The 21,549-nt window shown below is 46.2% G+C and overlaps 1 protein-coding gene and 1 long non-coding RNA gene across 3 annotated transcripts in view; one reads left to right on the top strand and one right to left on the bottom strand.

Annotated features, from left to right (window-relative positions):
• LOC135394565 (teneurin-m-like) overlaps positions 1-21,549 on the top strand; it is a 261,414-nt gene that overhangs the window by 212,799 nt on the left and 27,066 nt on the right. The window contains exons 14-17 of one of the 2 annotated variants that reach the window (XM_064625363.1): positions 3,348-3,533; positions 9,261-9,407; positions 14,866-15,073; positions 18,660-18,686. In XM_064625363.1, the coding sequence (XP_064481433.1) occupies positions 3,348-3,533; positions 9,261-9,407; positions 14,866-15,073; positions 18,660-18,686 (568 nt within the window). The remainder of the gene's footprint in view (positions 1-3,347; positions 3,534-9,260; positions 9,408-14,865; positions 15,074-18,659; positions 18,687-21,549) is intronic. The other variant, XM_064625364.1, reaches the window with a different exon arrangement.
• Positions 18,312-21,549, bottom strand: part of LOC135394566 (uncharacterized) — a 79,278-nt gene continuing 76,040 nt past the window's right edge. The window contains exons 2-3 of the long non-coding RNA XR_010422940.1: positions 21,173-21,314; positions 18,312-18,674 (exon numbers count right to left, since the gene is read on the bottom strand). This is a non-coding gene — a long non-coding RNA (uncharacterized LOC135394566). The remainder of the gene's footprint in view (positions 18,675-21,172; positions 21,315-21,549) is intronic.

Raw genomic sequence — 21,549 nt, 5'->3', positions numbered from 1 at the left:
CATTTCGTACTAAGAATTCTTCCAGACGGTACGACAGGATGGAACAATCAATTAAATATATTTAAAGGTACAAAAGAAGGGCAGCGATGAAATAAAAGAAAGAGAAAGAAGGAAAGAGAGAGAAAAATAAAAGAGGGTCGCAGCCTCTCGTATTTTAAAATTCGTAAGGTTCTGCTCGGAGCAAAGGGTGCTCTCGACAGCGGCAGATTATGCTAGGCGACGCATATAGTGATCTTCTGCGCCATTAAAATGCACTATGGCCCGGTCTGAAACAGCAGGCTTCACCAGCGGAGCGTTTACTGGATTCTGAGTTCCTGTATAAATAATTATCCTCTCAGAAACAGTTTCGCCCAGAAAATTTTCTTCCCCGCTGCTGCATATAAGGTACTCGCAGAGTGTAAGGCGAAATTCGCTTTAATTTTTTTTTTGTTCCGAGTGAACCTAAAACAAAGGCTAATTATCCGGGTCTCGAACGGACGTTTCCCTCCACTTTTGTGCAGCTCTGTGGCGAGTATGGATTTTCTCGGCGCTATGGAGGGGTCGCGACGAGAAGATCACCCGTTTTTGTTCATCTTCTTCATCGTTCGGAGAGCAATTCATGAGCGTCTAATGGTTTGGAATAATTTAAATTTCTCTCTCGTGCTTTTCAACTTTTTATTCTACGCGAGAGGTTATTAAGTTTTTTTTTTTCAAAAACTCGCGTGCCTGACCTCGCTCTTCGTGTGCGTGAGTTTGGACGAGGGAGTTGTTAGTTATTTTCCGTGTCTTTGAATAGCTCTGAGACTCTTTCGTGAAGCCATAGTGAAAGTATGGTGTACTTGCGAATATATAACTTGCGCGAATATATAACGTATCAGCGTGTATTGTTGTAGTTTGAATGTATTTTTATTTCAAACAGGGATTAAAGTGCCACTACTGACTAATACTCCAAACGCACTGTAGGACACAATGTGGATCGGCGCGCCCAATCGCGATCGCGAGAATCCTGTTGCGAGGCGAGGCCCAATCGCGAGGCATGCGCCGTCCGCAATTGACGTTCAGGATCCAGGTTTTCATTTGACGCCGCCATGCGAGAGCTAGCCACGTTACCCACTGAAGTTGTGAATTAAAAGAAAACGTTGCGTTCAAGTGACGTTTGCCTGAATTAAAGGAGCAGTCTAGAGGCCCACAACTTTGTTTCTGTTTTTGGTCAGTATGGAATGTTAGGCGGCCGAAAACAGTTTTCCCAAAATTAGTGCAACCGTAGCGAAATTGGGACGCCTGCAAAGCTCCCCGAACATCCCGTGCGCGAAACACCCTCCTTCGCATTCACGATAGGCACGTGATGAGCGCCACCACGCGCGTCACTAGGTGACGCAAGTGGTGAGGACGCTCCTCATTGGATCTGGGATCATATAATCGAGGTGGGCAACATCGCGCAGGCCGGAGCGTCTGCTACCGCTTCGGAGACGCCATGCGTTCTCCGGCTACATGATGTCCGAAACGGAGGGTTTGAAGGCTGTCCACGACACAACCACGATTTTTTGGGACCGCAGACACCACGGTAAGAATGAGTGGTGCAGCCCGAAATTAACTGCGCTTGTACAGCGAAAACCTCGTGCTTCTCGACAGTGCGCGACCTGTCCGACCGTTTTCACCGCGCAATTGGTTCAGTGGCTAACAGGTGGCGCCACAATACCGCCACCATCGCTTGCTTTCTGCTACTGTGAATTCTGAGATTGCACAGAAGCCACGGATATGCCACTCTCGTGATCGTAATCTTATTTTCTCAGGCTGCATATATGCTTTGTTTTTTTTAGAAAACGTGATATAAATCATATAAAGAATAGAAGTAAACAAGAAACAGCTCGCAATGCTCGTAGCAGACGGTTTTTCCTACGAACGAATGAGGGGCTCTCTACCACCAACGTCACATGCAGTCGAGTGGGTGTGGTCTGCAGTTGGAGCGCTCCGGCCTGTCACCGCGGCAGCGATTTTCCAAATTAATTGCACCGTGGTGAAACAACTTTGGACAGAAATATTTTGTGGGAATGGCTTTCACATACTGCTTTACAAGATGACAGCAGTTTTTGGCCATGTTAGATACCACTTTAATGCTCCTTTAAGTTCACATAAATTTCCATAAATGAGACAGACGTACGTCTGAAACACACGATACCGAACCATGGAGATAACACCGAATCCAGAATATGCAGAAGAAAAGGAAGAATATTCGCTGGGTGAGCCGAGGGAGCACGAACGTCACTGCGCCTGCGCCAACTCTCCTTGAAGTGAGCAAATGTCCGCACTCTGGATCAACGCCGCTGAGACACGTGTTGTCTGCACGCAGAAGAGATCACGGTCGCAGCCAAAGAGCGATTGTGCTCAGTCTGGATCCTGCACCAGTGCAAACGGAGTATAAATCTCGTGTCTTCAAAATGCTGCCGGATTCAGATAGACAGAGAAATGTTTATTGTTTATCTGCTTCAATGAAGCGAGCACACCAGAAAAAAAATGTTGTTTTTGACAACTTGACGGGTCCGGACCCACGCATTTATGCATAAAATTAATTTCTAGTTTCGAGAAGTATGACGTAACGAGGGGCCCAGTCTACCCACGCGTCTGACAACATTGGTCTTCCAAGGTGGGTCTCCGTCTCTACATCACAGCTGCTGGCAATCTTCCAACGTGGGATGGAGAGCGCTGTTGCTAGGAGACAAACCCCAGTGGTCGCCGTGACGTCACTTGATCTTGGAGAACCCGAAACTATGAAACGATCGCGGGCTCTCTTCAAAAGTGCACGGAAGTAACGTTCACTGACGGCGTTTATAAATGTAAAATAAATGATTTTTTTTTTTAGTCAATGGATCACGGTTGTGGACATTTTCGGGAAGCACTGACAGCTTATACATTGTGTATTTGCAATGAAACGTTTATCGCGCTTCATACGCGATAATCAGCAAATCGTTTCATGTATGACGGTTGCGGCTGGTCTTGAACACCATCGCTACTAACACGGAGGACACAATGCGATTGTACCTTGCGCCGCATTTCCCTTCCCGACTCGAAGACCACTCACATGTTTTTACAAAAATTCCTTACTGATCACTAATTCACTAAATCAGAAACCATCACTAATTTCGTAAAGGAACCTGCTCTTTGTACACAGACATTCGCGGCAGAGAAGCTCATATTCTCTAAAAACCAGCTTGACTGGTTAGCGCGTTGCGTTGATGGAACAGAAAGACAGGAAGAAGCACCAGCTAGGAAAAGTAACCAATTCACACAATTAACGATATTCTTCTAGTGACTAGTGTATGTGTGTCTACCTTTTGTGCATATGTATAAAGTATATCCCTGCATTGCAGCTAAGTGCAGCTTGGACTGCGGACCATCGGGTCGTTGTGAAGAAGGGCGATGCAGGTGCGAACCGGGCTGGACGGGGCAACGTTGTGACCAGAGAGAGTGCGATCCTCGCTGCCTGAAACACGGCCAGTGTAACAACGGCACCTGTGTCTGCATTCAGGGCTGGATGGGTACCCACTGCACTCTAGGTAAGCCCGTCAACCGTTTCGTCCTTCTTTTACCGTGTATTCACACGAGCGACATTCCCCGCAGAAGCGGAAGACGCGAAAAACGTCACCGCTTTCTGAGCGCGACCGCTCAACGTCCAGTGTTCGCGTACACTGCTAACCGTGGGGGATATGCTGCGACACAGCCACAAGATATTCTGTAGCAGACGACAGGAAAGACGCTGTTAGTGTTGTCTGCGAAGTGTCGTCTGCTAAGTGCGCAGCACGCAACTTCCGATATTCCGCACCGTGTGAATGCTCACATAACACGGGACGGAACTTCGTCTCCAGCTGTAAGCAGTGTTTTTGCTTTTTCATCCACTAGAATCTTCCGTGAGGGTGTCGCTCGTGTGAATACACAGTTATACTACCAATTATTAAGTATTATTTTCCCGTTTCTTACTGCTCACCGTAATTGACTGCGCATTCTTGCCGGCACAACATTCTTGCATGGGCTTATACAGAAAGTAACTACGTGTAGTGAGAAGCATTTGCGTATCCTGTTTTTGTAGTGCACGTTTCCACATGCATCCTCGATTGGAAGCTTTCCTTGTTTCCGTGGAATTCATTATTATGTCCTTAGAGTAACCGCGAAAAAGAAAAAGAAATCACATTTTTTGTTGTTCCGTCGCTCTCTCTCTCTCCCTGACAAGAAAGTGCCGGGTCCGTCAGACTAGGCTACCTAAGGCCGGTTTCACACTAACGCTTTTCTGGTCCGTGTTTTTAGCGGAGCCTAAACGGCTCATTGGAATCTACGGAGCTCGATTAGCTGTAGGCCTGTTGCACACTAACGTTTGTTTAGTCCGTGTTTTTCACGGAGGCCAAACAGACCCATTGGAACCTACGGGGCTCGATTGCCCTTCGGTTCCATTTTTGAAACAAACGGACGAAAAACACGGTAGTGTGAAAGCGGCCTCAGGCTGTGTTTTTGAAGCAAATGGACGACAACCACGGCAGTGTGCAACCGGTCCGAGTCTCATAGATGAATAGATAGGTATAGACAAGAAAAAGAAAAAAATCGGATGTAGGCGGGCGCCGGTGCGACCAGCTGATGCTTGCAGCATGATGCTTGGTTGATGCTGAAATACTCACGTTCTCCTCTGCTATTATGCTCTAGAAAGCAGCCTCTATCCTCAGCGAAAAATGTTCAATGCGCTCACAAGCACTTGCTAGTTCGTGAAGCACCGAACTGGTATTTATTACGCAGCTACTCACTCCGGATGTTCCCAGCAACTACCCCAACAGGCATTGCTGGCTGGTGTCAGTACCACGTTCAGTAAGTCCGTATAGACAGCCAAGAATTAAAACCCTTTAAGAACGAGACATAAAAAAATTATAAAAACATTGATTATTTCGTGTATTTATATTGCAAATGATCAAAATAGACAGCGAGAAGCAAAAGAGAGAAAAAATACGCGTGGAAGCTACGAAGCTGTAGCTCTGTTTCCTCTAGGCAACAACATGCTGATTCGCGAAATGCATTTATCTACACTGTTCATGGGCGACTGTGTTACTGCGAATAATGACGTCTGAACCGTCGGGTTACCGAAAATCAAAAGGGCAAAACGAAATTACGGCTACTAAGACGTTTTTCATGACGTCGACAAAGTTCATAAATGACCGCTGTGGTGTACACGAGGTATATGAGGTATACACCAGGTATATCAGGTATACACGAGGTTGCGCATCGACTATTTGTACATTTCTGCGCCGGATACCGCTGTAGCCCTGTCGGAATGATACTCCAGGATGCTTCACAATCACGAAACTTGAAGAAAACGAAACCATGTGAGAGAGAGAGAGAGAGAGAGAAAGAAAGTGCTGAGTTTGTCGTCAAAGAAGAGTCCTCCCCTTATAATTGTTACTACAATTGCAGTTCTGTACATAGTGACACTGACGGCAGTCTCATCTCATTCTACGTACCCTCTCCGAAGAGCTACACCTGTTACAGGTGCGGTAGCCACGCAAGTCGCATACAATCGCACTTCTTGGCATCAAGTACCCCTAGTGTACGCATCTCGAGAAAGAGCACTCGTTATCGCATAAAGTCACGCGTACTGACAAATGTGTCTACACAACTGCACCCGTATCGCGATCGATTCGCAACGTAAGGACACGCAGACGTGCTAATTCTTTTCTTCTTCTTAGCATGCATTGTATGTTGTTGTGATCTCATTTGGAGGGACTCGAGGGATTGGGATAGTCTTCTACTGACGGACGGCATAGCTCAGCCGAGAGGGGCCCAGGCGGTCTTTTCTGCGTTGCTTCTGGTATCTAATTAAGGCCGATCTAATTAGGAGCTCTGACTCTCATGCGAGAAAACACGGGAACGTTTCCTGACTTTTCCTTCGCCGCTCGAAGCCCCAACATTATCCCCCTCCCCTCCCTCCACTCCATTGTCTGCGATAACGTCGTCCATCGATGGTTTTCCAGTGAGAGTTCGATGCTCTGGTTGCAGCGCCACAGGAAGGAATACTTGAAAAGAATAAACGCCCTAGAAATGCTACTTTCCCTCCATTTTCCCCGCTCATGATCGGAAGTTAATATATACGTAGAACTCCATCATGTACATCAAGCATGTGGTCCGACTTCTTGACTCTCTCGGAAACTAGACGCGATCTCATAAAGATAGACTGCTCCCAGCAACTTTAGCATACATTTAGAAACATTTCTTCATACATTTTGCCTGTTTTTTGTTGTGGCGCGCTCACACCGGTGCTGCATCTTTATGGCCGTTTTGGCGCACTATTGCCAAAATTGATATTTATTTACTTAAGGTCCAGGGGCCATTGTGTACAAGTGACCTCGGACACGGATACGTCATAATATATTATAATACGTATGTATCCTGCTGTTGATCAACTACAGGGCTCGCGGATGTGATATACTAACGTATTCAAGATCATTTATTTACAATAACGGATGATTAAAAAGAAAAAAAAAAAGAAAAATCAGTATTCCACGCACGTGTTACATCCTGGACGTCTGTTTATACTATGACGTCCGATGGAGCATAAGTCGAGCGGCGTGTCGCGGCGTAACCTTTCTGCTACACCACGCTACGTTACCTTTCTCGTGTTTCTGTTTATACTGCGTCGTAAACCAGCGCAACTGAGCGAGGTGCGAGTCGCGCGGTTTATCCAGACCCCCCCAACATCCCCCAACAGCCACCAAATGTTTGAAACTACTGCGCGCGAGGGATTCCGGTTTTGCGTTTCCCGGTGAGCGCTGTCGCCCACGCCAAGAGTAGAGCAGGTTCTACTCCGGGGCGAAGCGTGTCCGCCGCTGTCAGAGCACGTGTCCCACGCCATACGTCCTCTTGCGTTCGAGTATAAACGCTCAGTGAGTTGCGCACGGCAGTCAACGTCGTCGCGCTCGGTCGCTCGTAGGCGTGACGAGGTAGTATAAACCACGACCTACTAGATTATAGCGGCCATGCCATACGGACCCCTTCCCAGCGCCGCATTTGGAGGCTAGCGGTGGCGCTACTCATCGGCCCGGTTATTGCTTCCTCAATTTCTACAGTACTCTGTACTTTAGCTTTCCTTAGTATTTTTGTACAAGCGGCGGATGTCCCACGAAAGATGCTTCCTTTTAAAGTTGATTATCATCATCATTCTACGTGTTTTCATAGGAACTGTTGCTGTCGTCTGCTCCGGTATTCGTGGTGGTGGTGGTGATGGCGATAGGGCTTGCCGTTGTCGGCCTCACGTATGTCCGGTAGTCGTGCGTCCGCTTCTGCGTTCAAAATTCAAATTTCCATCGTCCAATCATGCTGCAGATCTCGCGGCCCGATGAGTAGCGCCCCTAGCGGATCGTGCGGACGGGTTCCTCAATGACATGATTATGACATTGGCGCTATAATCTAGTAGGTCGTGGTATAAACAAGGTAGCATATAAGGGGAAAGAGAGTCCTTCACGTTTCGTTCTCTACTCTGCGTTTTTTTCTCCTTCATCTGGTAAGTTGAAACTTTTCCTTGCCGCAGGGAGCACTGCAGTGGTAAAACTCAAAACACTCTGCCTCAGTACGCACCACGGCAACAAACGCGCTAAAGAACAAACGAAACACTCGGTGGTATCACATATCTCTCGTCTATTCCACGTCCACCATTGATACACCACCAAATCATTGTATGGGATACATAGCTTTACGAACAGACTAAAGTTTCTTCGATTCGCAATCGAAAAATCGTTACCGCCGGTCCCGGCGTGACCCTTTGTCCCCAGTGGAGAGGTAGAGATACCATAACGGCTCGCCATTGTAGCCAAGTGACGGAAGAACAATAGATGAACCCTACCGGTCGAAACTCCGGCAGCGCGTACACAAAGCAGGCCTGATTAATTAGCCAGACAGAGAGGCGGATTTTTACTTGTAGTTTTTGTGCGCTTTCGCTGCAGAACCAAAAAGAAAGTGAACCAGAGTGGGCACGGCGCCGTTGGCCCCTCATAATTGCCTGCAGGGTCGAAACATGTGGATGCTTATGGGTAGAGGTGAACGCGAATAACGTTGACAGCATACGTATCCGCACGGACAGTTCCTGCGCATGTATGATCCGCAACCACATCTGCATCCGAGCGGATGATGAGTGTATTCGCGCATCCGCGGTCATTGCAGTTGTAAGGAAAATATGTGCATGACGAAAACGTTACGTGCGAAATGTTTTTGCTTCTGAATCTCAGGAACATTATGTCATCTACAGTCGTCTTCAGCAAGGAATAGCAGTTAAAGGAACGGCAACGCATCGAATGACACACTTGGGCACGCCATTTCCGATTAGTGACTGCAGATGTGCGTGTCCGAAGAAAGAACGGTTATCAAGAACTGTAATGTTTTCTGCACTACTGTCACGTATATCATTCATTGGTTATTCTGTAGAAATTATGTTATTTTCTAGGCCTTGTAGGGGAAATGCGAAATATGAGTATGAGGAGTTTCAGATGCTATTGCTCTTACGTCACACTACCTTATCCAACCTACTAATTTCATTATCACCAAATTCTCCACACGCTTTCTTCAGGAACAAAAAACTTGATCTACGTTAGCTTCCTCCTACATTGAAAGAACCACGATTAGATTAGATAAAAATAAAAATAAAAGAACCATCACCATCCGCTCGTTTCTTGCATTACCCTTCTTCCACCTCATTAGAAATATACAGTTTCAAATGCTACAGTTTTTTTTTTTTTGGGGGGGGGGGGGGGGGGCGCAGTAGAGAATTCCGGAAAAGAATGTGCAAGGAAATTGTCCTCAAAACTTTTTCTGTTCTTTTTCATTTGTCTCCCTTGTTCCCTCTATTTTTAGCAACCGCGATTTGGGATTCGTTTCTTTTTTCTTGTTATTATTATTATTTTTTGTTTTCAAATACGAAAAGAAGACTTATTTGCTGCATACTTCTGAAAACGATGAGTATGAATTGCCACTGTGTGCTTCGGAACGTAGCTTCTGATAAGGGTTTTCCTTTTCAATACTATCAGCACATGTATTGCCTCCTCGGGGGGATGTGGTTAATGGTCGAAAAGAAAAAAGGAAAGGAATTGACGGAAGGGATGCACGGCACACTACTGCTTTTGCACTTCCTCTGCCGAAAATGTACCCCACACTATACTTAGCTGGACCTCAATCGCACGTGAAAAATAAAAAAAATAAAATAAAAAAAAGATATACATATATATATATATATGACGTCTGATGCGTTCTCTCTTTTTCAGATGGTTGTCCCGAAGGATGTAACAACAACGGCCAATGCACGAGAGAAGGAGAGTCTTGGCGGTGCAACTGTCTACCTGGCTGGGCAGGCAGAGATTGCAGTGTCGCTCAAGAGACGAAGTGCACAGACAAGATCGACAACGACGAAGGTAATGGGAATTTCCAATATTTCACGTAACTCGCACTGCTGTCTCCCTAGCGTTCCAATTTATTTATTTATTTATTATTATTATTATTTTGTTATCCTCACTCGTGCTGCATTGTCGCTCTATGTCCAATATTCCTCTGTGTTGGTGGGTGCTAGAAAATAAATAAATAAAGGATCAGTGACATAGCATTTAGGACTTCGGTCGGGTCCCGCTGAGTCTCAATGTGACGTTGACCTCACTCATTCTCTTGCGAGATCCTGGAAGCGACTCTACACGATGTGCAGATTAAATACCTCTCTCGCGGACTACAGGTTAGCTGCGACCACTGTTTTTGCGAGAAAACGCTTTCTGTTTGTTGTGGAACCTGCCGCAGCCAGAGCGGATAATTTATGGAAGGTCTTGCACTGCTCCTCTAGAGTCCTCTCTAACAACTGGTGCCGTCGTTACCGTGGGTAAACGGAGAAAGTGTGCAAGAATATCCATCTGGTAGGACACCGGTTCTCAACGAGAATTAGCCGAGGCAGGCTAAAGACACATAAGACTCCAATGCCCAACACAGGAAAAGATTCGGATCCTGGCGTCAGCACCTTTTTCCTGGGGTGTTTGAAGGACCGGTTCTCTGACTCATAATGCGCCAGGTGCTGCTACGACCTATTGGCAGCACGCTTCCGTTTATATTCGACTGCCGCAGCAAACGACACAGCGAAGATACGCTCCCAGCACTACCGAGCAAGCGCCCTCAACGTCGTGCGCAGTAGAGGAAGGTCGGTGTGGACATTCTCAGTTATTTTTTTCGCCGTTCCCCCCGCTTCAACAACCTAGCAACGCCCGCCAGCGAATGGGGACAGGGTTTTCGAAGCACGGCTTATCTGCGGTGCTAGGACGTTTGAGGAAAGCGGAGAGGTGAAAGAGGGCAGTAAGATACGATGGTGATACAGGAAAGAGAGTGGTGTTCAGTCCGTCTTGTCCCTAAACGTCACAGAGTCGTCAGCTTCCTGTTGCGCTGTATTGAAAATCTGCAAGAATTTACATGAAATAGTACACAATGAGGTAACATAACCAACACTTGCGCTGCTGGTTTTCGCGTTCAGCAGGTTCTCAACGTAAGGGCATTGTCAATGTATTATGTAGCTCCAATAGTTAGCCGCTCGAAAGAAACATATTGAGTGAAACGTCCTATTGCGTGTCTTTATATGTGTCTCTTGTCATGTCGTAATTACCCTGGAACGAATGAGTTTCAACCGTCTCCGTCTGGCACCTTGAGAGTGCTCGTTTTCCCGGAAACAATGATGGACTTCCGCCCAGGCCGTTCGTCACTCGATAGTGTCATTGCTCTGGACAGTGAGACACAGCAGGCTCGCGCGGACGGCTTCCTGACCGCCGCTGTTTTCCTGGATGGCAAGAAGGCATATGGCAGTGTCCAACATAACGTAATCCTTACGGCACTCCAAGACGCCAACGTAGGGGTATGCTCTCTATCATGCATCCGTGACTTCCTCGCAGATCGTTTCCTCTTTGTCCGTACTGCTGACGCAGATACTGCTTTCTACCCGGTTCACCCAGACGTCCCGCATGGAAGCGTACTCAGCCCCCTCTTGTTCAACATCATTATGGCCTACCTCCCTGCACAGATGCCAAGCCACACGCACATCACAATCTATGCAGCCGACATTTGTATTTGGACCTCTGCTCTTCGTCGCGATACGATCCAACGTCGCCTACAACGATCTTTGAACACAATCGCCCACTATCTTGTCGACCACGGCCTAGCTATCTTAGCCAACAAGACTGCAGCCATGGGCTTTTCACTGAGATCATTCCACAAATATCCATTCTCAATCGCCGGTTCGCCCCTAACCTTTGTCAAAATCTGCCGTACCTGGACTTCACCATTGACAGAGGCCTGACATGGTCCTCCCATGTGAAGAGCCTTGTTACGAAAGCCTCCGGCCTGGTCAACGTCCTCAAACGCATTGCAGGTGCGTCCTGGGGCCCATCTGCCAGGACTTCCACCGGGTTCATACGGCTCTTCTTTTGGGCACACTGCGATACAGCCTCCCTATCCTTCATTCCCTCAGCTGCACCCAGAACTACAACTCCTCAACTTCAAAGCCCGCAGTCTCCGTGTCTGCCTTGGAGTCCCTCGAACAACGGAGACATATTCCGCACTCGCCGAAGCTAGGGAAAAGCCTATCCCCATTCTGCTGAACTCAGGCCCCCTCCGCGTCTACGCTCGCCGTCCGACGCAACCTTCTCATCTCCTTCGTCACATTACTGTGAGTTGCCCTGCGTCCACTTTTGCCAATGCTGTTGCGCGCCTTACGAGACTATCTCCCGTCCCCGAGATCTGCGCCTTCCTTTGCGCCAGCAATGTGGACCCTTGAGCGGCCTCGCATTCACGCTATTGTCCCGGACCTTCCCCGAAAACAGGCAACCAGCCCTGTGGTGTGCCTTATGGCCGTCATTTCCTTCATAAAGTTGGAAGAGTCGACTCATCGAATTGTTCGGTTCGTGCAACGGTGGAGGATAGTGAGCATATTATAATGCATAAAGAGCTACACTGAAAGCTACACTTGCTCGACTAGACAGCAGGGTCTTCGCTATAGGCTCCGTGCACTCAAGTTTCGGAGCACTGGTAGCGCCCCCTCCCGTGAAGGCCGTTTCCAACTGGGTAGGTGGTTGACACATGGTGGCAATGTGGGGCAATGGTAAATGCAGATCCCAACACTAAAAAGTGTCAACGAAGGATGATAACAGCAGGAGATACTGTTGCTTTGTTCGTTGTTTTAGCTTTGAGAGCGATGTTGACAAAGAAACTGAGAAGCGCTCGAAGTTTCTCCGACTCCCCGTTCAAAATAGGGAAGACGATTGCGACATCGCTGGGTATCTGTCACTCAAAATAGTTCAAACGACAAGGTAATATTTTCGTTTGTTTGTCAAAGCAAGCATATAATTCTAAATTTCAAGAAAAAGAGAAATCCTTTCTTTACAAACAAGATCGGGATCAGTGTTTGCGGTACGGCAGCACAAGCGCCTGCTGCTGAACTTCGGAAAATTTTGCGGTCAACAACTACCAACACCGGGAAGACTGTTCTGAACTTCCTAAACTTTTGTGTGCTGTCACCTCATTATGCGGAAACCTGCAGCTTGTATAATTTTGTCAACAGATGTTAAGCGCACTCTAAGCGCCACAAGCCTGAGCAAGAAATTTTGCCCTGATTCACTACATTGGTCAAATCGCCCAAAAAGAAAAAAAAAAGTAATAGAATAAACTGAAAGCAATATATATTCACTTATATTGTAATAACTGATTTATGATCTATGACCCGTTGTTACACATACCACTTGCCTATACCTAGCGCATTTTCATTTGCTTTTTATGTTATTCTGGAATGTATCATTTAATGCAAGAGTTTCTCGGTATCTGTTATTGTTAGTAACACGATATCTCGAAACTAGTTTAAACTATGCGACCACTTTCTGTATGCGTTTCATAACTTTGCGAAGTAAAAGAAATGTCAAAATCGTCGTGCATCAAATACATAATGCTGAATTCGGGACGCCGTAATGGGTAAGCCGGCTCGGAAAGACAGCAATACACAGTCAACGGCGTAAAGAATATTTCATCACGTGTTAGAAGTGCCTGTTTCAACGAAACATTGGATCGCCGTAATCATGTTTATCAGTATGCGCAACGTAGCGTCTATATTTCAATTATAACTGGGTCAACGTTTATCTTGTTCTTAGTTTCACGGACTCCGTATGGAAGAAGTCGCATAACAGATCAGTTAGAATTCTCGAAGCCACGGCGTACAGAACTACAGCCATTGCAGCCGGCACAACTACCCAGTTGTGAACAGTTCCACCGCTGAGTGGCGCCGAAGGGAGAGCGTCGAGCTGCCCCCTGGTGAAGTGCACGGAGCTAATAGTGAAGGTGTTGGCACTTTGGGCACCGAACACGAGGGATGCTGTCTTGGCGGCACTTGTGAAATTTGTTCAGAGCTGTGGGATGGATACAACCTTCTAGGATTCTCTGTGCATGATCTTGGGATAATTGTGAATAATGCATAATTGTGGACTTCTAGTGAACATGTGAATAGTGAACTTGTGAGTAGAGCACCTGAGAAGTAGTTTTGGGGGTAGTGGGTAGGGGTGAGAATTTATGCTAGGAGTAGCAGAACAAGTCGGGAGACGAGTTCAATTTCTCCTCGTTTTTTTTTAGAAACAAACAAGCAAACTCGCTTTGACCCACTTCAGCTCTACTCATTCCCACTGCCGACAAATCTTCACCGATGCCTCCCTAATACCTGACGCATCGGGCGCCGCCTTTTACGTCACCGATGTAGCGCATGAACAGGGCTACACACTGCCCTACCCCATGTCGTCCACCGAGGCTGAACTCTTCGGCATCCTTACTGCCCTGGAATACATTGCTGACTTGCCACCTGGGAAATGGGTCGTCCTCACCGATGGCAAGGCGTTTCTCCTCCTCTTGATGTCATCCCGCCCCAACCTCATACAGGACATACTCAGCCTGATCACACAGACGTACAATGGGCTCCGCGCCAATGGTCATGTTTTGTCCCCCCAATGGGTCCCCGGTCATGTGGGCCTGTCCAGTAATTCATGCGTAGACGTGCTGCAAGACTGCCACTGCTGCCACTGCACGTCTGCCCCTTACCGTTTTGGCTTGCCCTCTATCAATTCGCCGCCGGTGTGCTGCCCGTGCCCAAGCGTTCAGATCTGAAGCTGCCTCCTACAGCAGTCACATGCAGTCCATCGACCCCTCGGTCGCCTTCCTCATTGCGTGTCACTGCACTCGCGACGAGGAATCACTTCTGCACCGCCTCCGTCTCAACGTCGCCGGCACTACGTTGCTTCTATACAAAATGGGCCAATCCAACTCACTATTGTGCCTCACTACTCACTGCCAGCAGCACCTTCACCAGGAGCAAGCTCTCCGTCGCCGTCGAATGCAGCTTGGGTGCAGCACAATTTCGATGGCCAACCTCCTTGGTCCCGCCCCTCGGCCTACCCAGTGGGCAGTTACCACGGTCCTGCTGCGCTTCCTGCAAGATTCGGGCCTTGCGTCCACCTTCTGACCGGGGCTTCTCGTGCTATGTCGTGCCTGTGCTGCTCTAACTGTTTCCGTTCTCTTCGTTTTTTTTTTATGTTACTTTTGAGATTTTTTTTTGTTTTGAAAAGCAAGCCGGCATCAGCCCGGCTGACATTTCCTCTTTTTTTCTATTAAACACCTCCCACCCTCCCACCCCGCGTCACGTACTTGCATATTACACAAAGTATCACAGGCGCTTCTACAGTACCTTTTCTTTTTCTTTTTTTGCTCAAGGAGGGGAGCATTTGTATAGTCTGCACCTGTACCAGACCGACTCAGTCTTGCGCTATTATATAGCGAATTTTGACTTACTCAAATTTTTTTTTTTCACACGTTTACCAGACGGTCTGGTGGACTGCGCTGACAGCGAATGCTGTTACCGACCAGAGTGCACGGAGAACCTACTCTGCCTGTCATCGCCTGAACCTCAGGACATTCTCTTGAGGAAACAACCTCCCGCCGTCACAGCTTCTTTCTACCAGAAGATGAAGTTCCTCATCGAGGAAGAGAGTGTTCAGAGCTACTCGCACCGAGATGAGTACTCCGAAAGGTACGGTATGCTTATTTTACAGTGCTACCCGCAAAATGAATCTACCGAGACCAATGCCCTAAGGACAGCACCCTTACTTCATGAGATGTGCGCACTACATTTACGCAAAGCTAGAGCGTTAAGGTTGCCGATGTTGATGCGCCATGTAAGACCATTCATATTACCTGCTAAATTAATTTTAAATGTTCGTATGGCAGTACTTGCATATTGCATTGTGACACAGATAGTCCAATCCCTGCTACTGACAAAGAGCTTTTCTTCCTCTCCTGCCCTTCTCTCCCAAACGCTAAATGTCCCCTTTTCGGTTTTCGATAGGATTTCCTTGACCACAACTTGTCACAGTTATGACGCAGCTACTGCATCTCTACTCTGTTGGTGTCGACACCACGATGAATGGACGGAACCATTCGGTGTTGCTTATGTCAACTGCAATGTTGATGGGGTTCAGTAGCTGCAAGGTCCAGTAATGGATTTAAATATATATATATATCTGGCTTCCGCGTGACGTGGATAGCTCTTGAACATACTGTTACTCGGAGCGATGACGTCACGGGTAGGTTTTTCCGAAGTTATAAACATTCTTTCTCAGAAGCACGCGGTCTGTCCGGAGGTAGCTGCCGGCAGAAAATTAGTAGCTCCCCTGGGGGCGACATCAGCGGTATCGCATCTGGAGCAGTTAAGCGTTTACTGATCCGATATTCTTTTAAACTACACCTCCGCTGATGCATGTCTCATTGCATGTTGACCAGGATACAACTAACTGTCCTACACATATAGGGATTCAGTAGAACTTCGTGAGAAGTGTCACAACCTCATTGGGATGTTATGAATGCGTGACTGCGGTCACAGTTTTTCCAAACCCCGCCTTAAAAAGTAGTGAATAATCTGTGGTATCCCATTCACATCATTAACCAGTAGGGCTTCAAAATGGAGACGGGCAAGATGTGCTTATTTTATTTCTACCAGAAGTAAATATCTTTTTATAAACGTAAAAATCTGTATTTTTCATCCAGAAGTAACCATTGCTAAATTGGCCTAGCAGCCACAAGTCTTCTTTTGGCCTTACAATATTTCAACAATGGAAGGCAAATATGCAGCTTTTTTCGCGATATGCCTCGTGTCTGAAATACATCAATGTGTGCCGTGATATGCTTGTACCTACACATACTTCTTACAACCAGAGTTCCAGCTAAAGGTAAGGTCTCGCACGTGTGCTGCTGAGTTCTTTCTCGTTTTTGTTTTCAACAGCATCAACCAGGAAAGAAAGCATATCACAACTGCTCTGAACTGAATTTTTGCATTTCATTCGTCTTTTTTCCTTTTCATATCATACCATTTTGCTTTTTGTGACACATTTCATTCTTTCGTTCTCGACAGTTTGTCCTGTCTTGTCCTGTCCTGTCCATGTGTGTGTCTGTGTCCTGTACTCGTGGTCACACGGAGTGTGCTTCTTATGTGTGTTCTGCGTTTGTTGTCTGTTACGATTTTCTGGGCTCACCTTTATCATCCCTTGTAGCGCGTTCGTGGAACACCAGTGGGTCTAACTTCACACAGTGTGACATCTATGTTACCCTGTCCTGCTCCTTTGTGTCACACCTCATCTATGTGTTGTACCCATAACTTCCGTTCAGAGCACCGCAGAGAGCGTTTGCTCCCTTCTATGGTGCTAACTTGAACAGAAGTTTTGTGCTTCTTCCCTTTCTTCCTGGCCTCTTGTCCTCGTATTGAAGTACGTGCGCTCATGCGCAAAACACCACGTAGACCACTTGGAATTCGAAAATAATTCCAGCCGTCCACGATCTTTTCAAAACAGTGGGTGCTCTGTCGTTTATGCTGAGAACGTCAAGTTAGTTCGCCAGACAATCGGCGCACACACACATAAATGGGATCATGATGTGGTGGGTCATTCTCCGCCGTTATGGCGGTACACTGCCCCATTGCGCTTGTGGAGAATCGGCAAAACACGACGCAAGACACGAAAAACACACGACACTAAAAACCAGAACTTGATCTGCGATTACAGGTGTATGGTTTGTGGTGTACCTTTGACTTCATCAAGACTGACGGCGGTGAAGGGGGATGCACACCTTTTTGTAAGGGGAAGGGGTATCGGTTATCTAAAGAAATAAGAAAGAGAGGGCGGTCTGGGCCTGCCGAGACGGGCGGCAAGTTGTAAGGTAGACATGAAAACATGTAGCCACAACACTTTTTTTTTACACATCGCCAGCTTATGTTCGTGAGAGGTGGCGAACATCCATATGTAAAACACATCTTATAAATTCTTCTTGGGGTTTTATCTAGGAAATACGCACAAAATTACGTGCAGAGGCAGAAGTGTGGTCTTGAATGTAATCTAAAAGGAGTGGTACATCAGTTATTTGCAAATTCTATATAGTACACCGTGGTATCTGATTCTGCAGGCTTCGCAGTAGCTTACTTTCTTTGGAAACGTCAGAGGAAATAATTCCTGCTCGGGAAAGTCAAACGAACGCAAAAAAAAAAAAAAAAAAAATGCGTTTAAAATTTCGCTTACTTTCAACATAAAATGTTCTGCGATGACACATTATGGGAACTATATCCTGGTAGTACAACAGAGCACCTCATCGGTTTTGAGAGTACAATGACAGGACAGCTGCCCAACAGAAACCGATCCTTTTCATTGTGTCTTGAAAAGGGCTTCAATACAAGGCCTTTGTGTGAATGGAGAGTGCGCCTGTTTTCTGTGTCACGTGTGTATGTGATCGACAGCAAGGGCGATTGTCAATGTTCCCTTTCTCCTCTCGTTTCCTTTCCGAGTTCTGACCCCACGTGTTCCACACAGGGAGAACGCGCTGAGTGCTATGGTCCCTGGTACCTTATGTGACAGCATATTTCATCAGTGTGATCAGCAGCTTATAGATGTGTAGTGGCAGCATTGAGGTTAGGCAAGACATGTGGCAAAAGTATGATAAGACTTCAGCTGTCGCCTACATGTGCTTCACTTATCTCAAGCTTGTCAGACTTTGTACCGACGTTCAAACTACCCAAGGGTCAATACTTTGGTCACACATATCATTCAACAACAGTTCTATAATATCATATCAAGATACAAAGCGACGTTAAGTTTGCTCAATGCGCTTAACATCTGTAGAGCAACTTCCCTGTATCCGTAACAAATGATTACGGTTCCTTACCACAAAAGTATTGCACTTGTATCACTAGTGGGCTTCCTGAATACTAGTTAATATCCCTGCGCCGCAGTCGTGAAAGGCGCAGCTAGTTTTTGTGCAATTCCTCCAGGCTATTCCCAGATATGAGAAATAGGGAAAACCAAACTTTATATTCCTTTTTGCATCAATCTAATCACATCAAAGTTGTTTGCGTGCAAACTGGGCGTTGCTGAATATCAACCAGAATATTTCACAAAACTGCGATGGAGATAGGTGAAGCATATCCACAGTCATTATATTATTTGTAGCTCCTATCCAATCCATATTGCAACATCTCTGTGACAAATTTAGTAATGAAGGACGAATGATAATGGAAAATCCTTGGCTGATGGTACAATTCGTTTCCATGTATTGCCCCCTTCCATCCGACCTTGCAGCCAGTTCTGGAGTGCCTTCGTTAAGAGGTGAGTAGAAAGAAAAGAAGCACATAATGAGAAAAAAAGGAAAATTATTATAAATGCACATACAGGATATATTCAAAAGATATGCTTAGCCGTTACAGCATTACAACCTTTGTTGTTACCTCAACCGGTAACTTTGCTTACACAACGTTACATCGTTTTGCTGTTAGACAAAACTCTATGCATTATTCTTCTTTGAGCCTTTACTTTATTCCGTTTGTGGTATCCTACCTACAGTGTTTAGATCAGTAGCGATAGATGTTCTCCCATCAATCTGAACATCCTTGTGAAATGCGTTGCAAAATTTAAAGCATACCATTATTGTAGATACTACAAGGCGTGTCTCATAGCGGCTATTGGGGACAAATTAAGGGTATATGCAATCTACAGTACCATGCCTACCGGAGACAAAGAAGAAGGATGCGAAATCGAGAAAAAAAAATATTTACTGTGACCAGTTAGAACCGTAGTCACCTTACCCTTACTTTTGTTCCTCCTTCGCCCAACCTCTGTTTTTCTTTTTCTTTTTTGCATTTTCCCGTGCTTCAATACCCATTTCACACAACCATGACCCTGAGCCATCACTGTATGCTCGTAGTTGGCCTCTATCTCTGCGACGTCTCACATGTCTAGCTATGGTACTGTTATCACTCACACGGTGGAAAGTCGCGAGCGGCACACAAGTTTCTTGGTTCCTCTGTCCGGCTGTCTGGCTGGCGCTCGAACAACACTGCTCAAATCGACCGAAACTGGTGATTATGGCGCTTGTGTTGTAGCTGTGACAGCGTACCATCGTCACATCCTTTCGTTCTTCTGTGGTTCTTCTTTTGTGTTCTCCTGTGTGCAGTCTATCAATGTTTAGCTCCGTGTTGACCCCGTGTCCTGCCAGCAGGGGGCACTGTGTGTGTTCCTCGTTACCCTTCCTTCCTATATACCGTTGCAGAGTTCCGATATGCTGTATCATTGCACTGGTATGCCTGTCATTTTACATGTGTGTGTTGTTGTTCGACGCCAACCCATGAGAGGTATGGGAGTAATAAATTTACACGAAGGTGTGTATACTCATGTGGGCTTCGGACGAATAAAAGCAACAAAATTTCCAATCCGCAAGGAGCGATTTACCATCACTTCCAATGATTTTTCGATAAAACAGATCTCGCAGACTACCTCCAACATCGCGCTTTCAAGAGAAAGGGAAGGCAAGGGAGATTGCGGTAGCTGAACGCGCACCACGTATATGGATGTAAGGGCCATATAATTTCGGCAGGTACTGCAATTAGACAGAGTCCATTAGGGTTTGTAGCATGTCCCATTTGGTAGGATTAATTATGCTGCGATACGGAGCACTTAATGGAACATCACGAGGATGCTAATGGTCGCTTGTGGTAACAACTCAAGTTTGTGAACTGACCAGGGACCTTCTAATGAGATAGATCAAGGGTTTGCGCTCAGACATGCAACGGCGATGAGATTGATACGAGTTCTCGCGATGGTGATGTCGAAACAATGCCGAAACGTTGTGATAAGCAGGAGCAACGATAGTGAGGTAAACATCTAACGCTTCAGGACTGGATGGTTTAATTAATACTCCACTTATACGTTAATTAGTTGAATGCAAACCCCTCCGTTCGCAATGGGAACCGCCATATAAACAAAACTATCGGAAATGGTGGAGCATAAAGCCTTGTCCTCAGCTCACAGAGATCGGTATAATCCGTTCCCATTGGACACTTCAGTGGTGAGCAGTAGTTTATGAGCGCTACAATATCGATCACTTTGAAATAACATTGCAATTCTTCGTTGTACAGTAGGACTGCGAAGAAACAAAAAATTCGTTTGGCAGTAGAAGCAGTAATATTTTGCAGACTTTCTAACATATATCCTAGCTTGTGGCTACTAGAATTGTACAACACATACACATCGTAAGTGCTTCTGTTTGACTATTTTTAGCTGGAATTTTTCTTGGATATTCTAAAATGTATCGATCCTTCCACACGTGCATTCAGGAACTCTGCATCTGTGTGTGTTACCCTGTACAAAACTTCCCCGCCCTCCACCCCAAAGCACACCATGTGTAAACTGTCCTACGCACTGTCCTTGCTCGTGTGCTATGTGTTCCTTACCGTCCTTTGTACTATGAAGGACGGTGTCCTGCTGGCAACATCTATTGTCCAAATTATTATTTAGTACAACTTCTTAGTTCTAGTATCCTCAGTTCTGTTCTCTTGCTGTGTGTTTCTGTGAGGCAGTTTTCTCCTTAGACGTGTAGATGGAACGTTCATCTTTTATAACGGCCAGAACTGTGAAGAAGGCAGTCGTTAAACTCTAACACGAGTGCTGGAACGCTTCGTGGTCGTCTGCCATGCGATGTGCTGAGATGTAGCACATAATCAGACGTGACTAGGGGTTCTCCCGTTGACTACAATAACGCAAGGCGAAGCTTAAATAACGCCTGATGATACTACATTCTATGTGAGGACAAAGCTTACCTTTGTAAGAAGTCAGCTTTGCGCGCTCTTTGTGTAATATCGACTTGCAGGCGACTAGCAACCTTCAACAGCTATCACCAGCGTGTTTTAATTACAGAAGAAACATCGCAGACGTTAGGTCTTCACATGAGCGGTATCCCCACTGTAAAACAAAAATATATTATTCACTTTCTCGAAGTAACTTCGTAACGAAGCAACTCCATTAGTGTGCACAGTTTGTCACAGTTGCATCGTTGTCGTAGGTGTTCTCCATGTTTCACAGTAGATCGCGCCTCTATGCTGTCGGCAAAAATGCGTTAAACTTTCCCGTTTGTCCAGTATGTTTAGCATGCATGCCTTTATGTGACGCTGTATAGTATTGCCATTGTGACACCTCC

The sequence above is a fragment of the Ornithodoros turicata genome, chromosome 5 (assembly GCF_037126465.1).
Source record: "Ornithodoros turicata isolate Travis chromosome 5, ASM3712646v1, whole genome shotgun sequence".
In the NCBI taxonomy this organism is placed as follows: Eukaryota; Metazoa; Arthropoda; class Arachnida; order Ixodida; family Argasidae; genus Ornithodoros; species Ornithodoros turicata.
The sequence above is the reverse complement of the archived record's forward strand: the minus strand, read 5'-3'. Positions and strand labels throughout refer to the sequence as shown.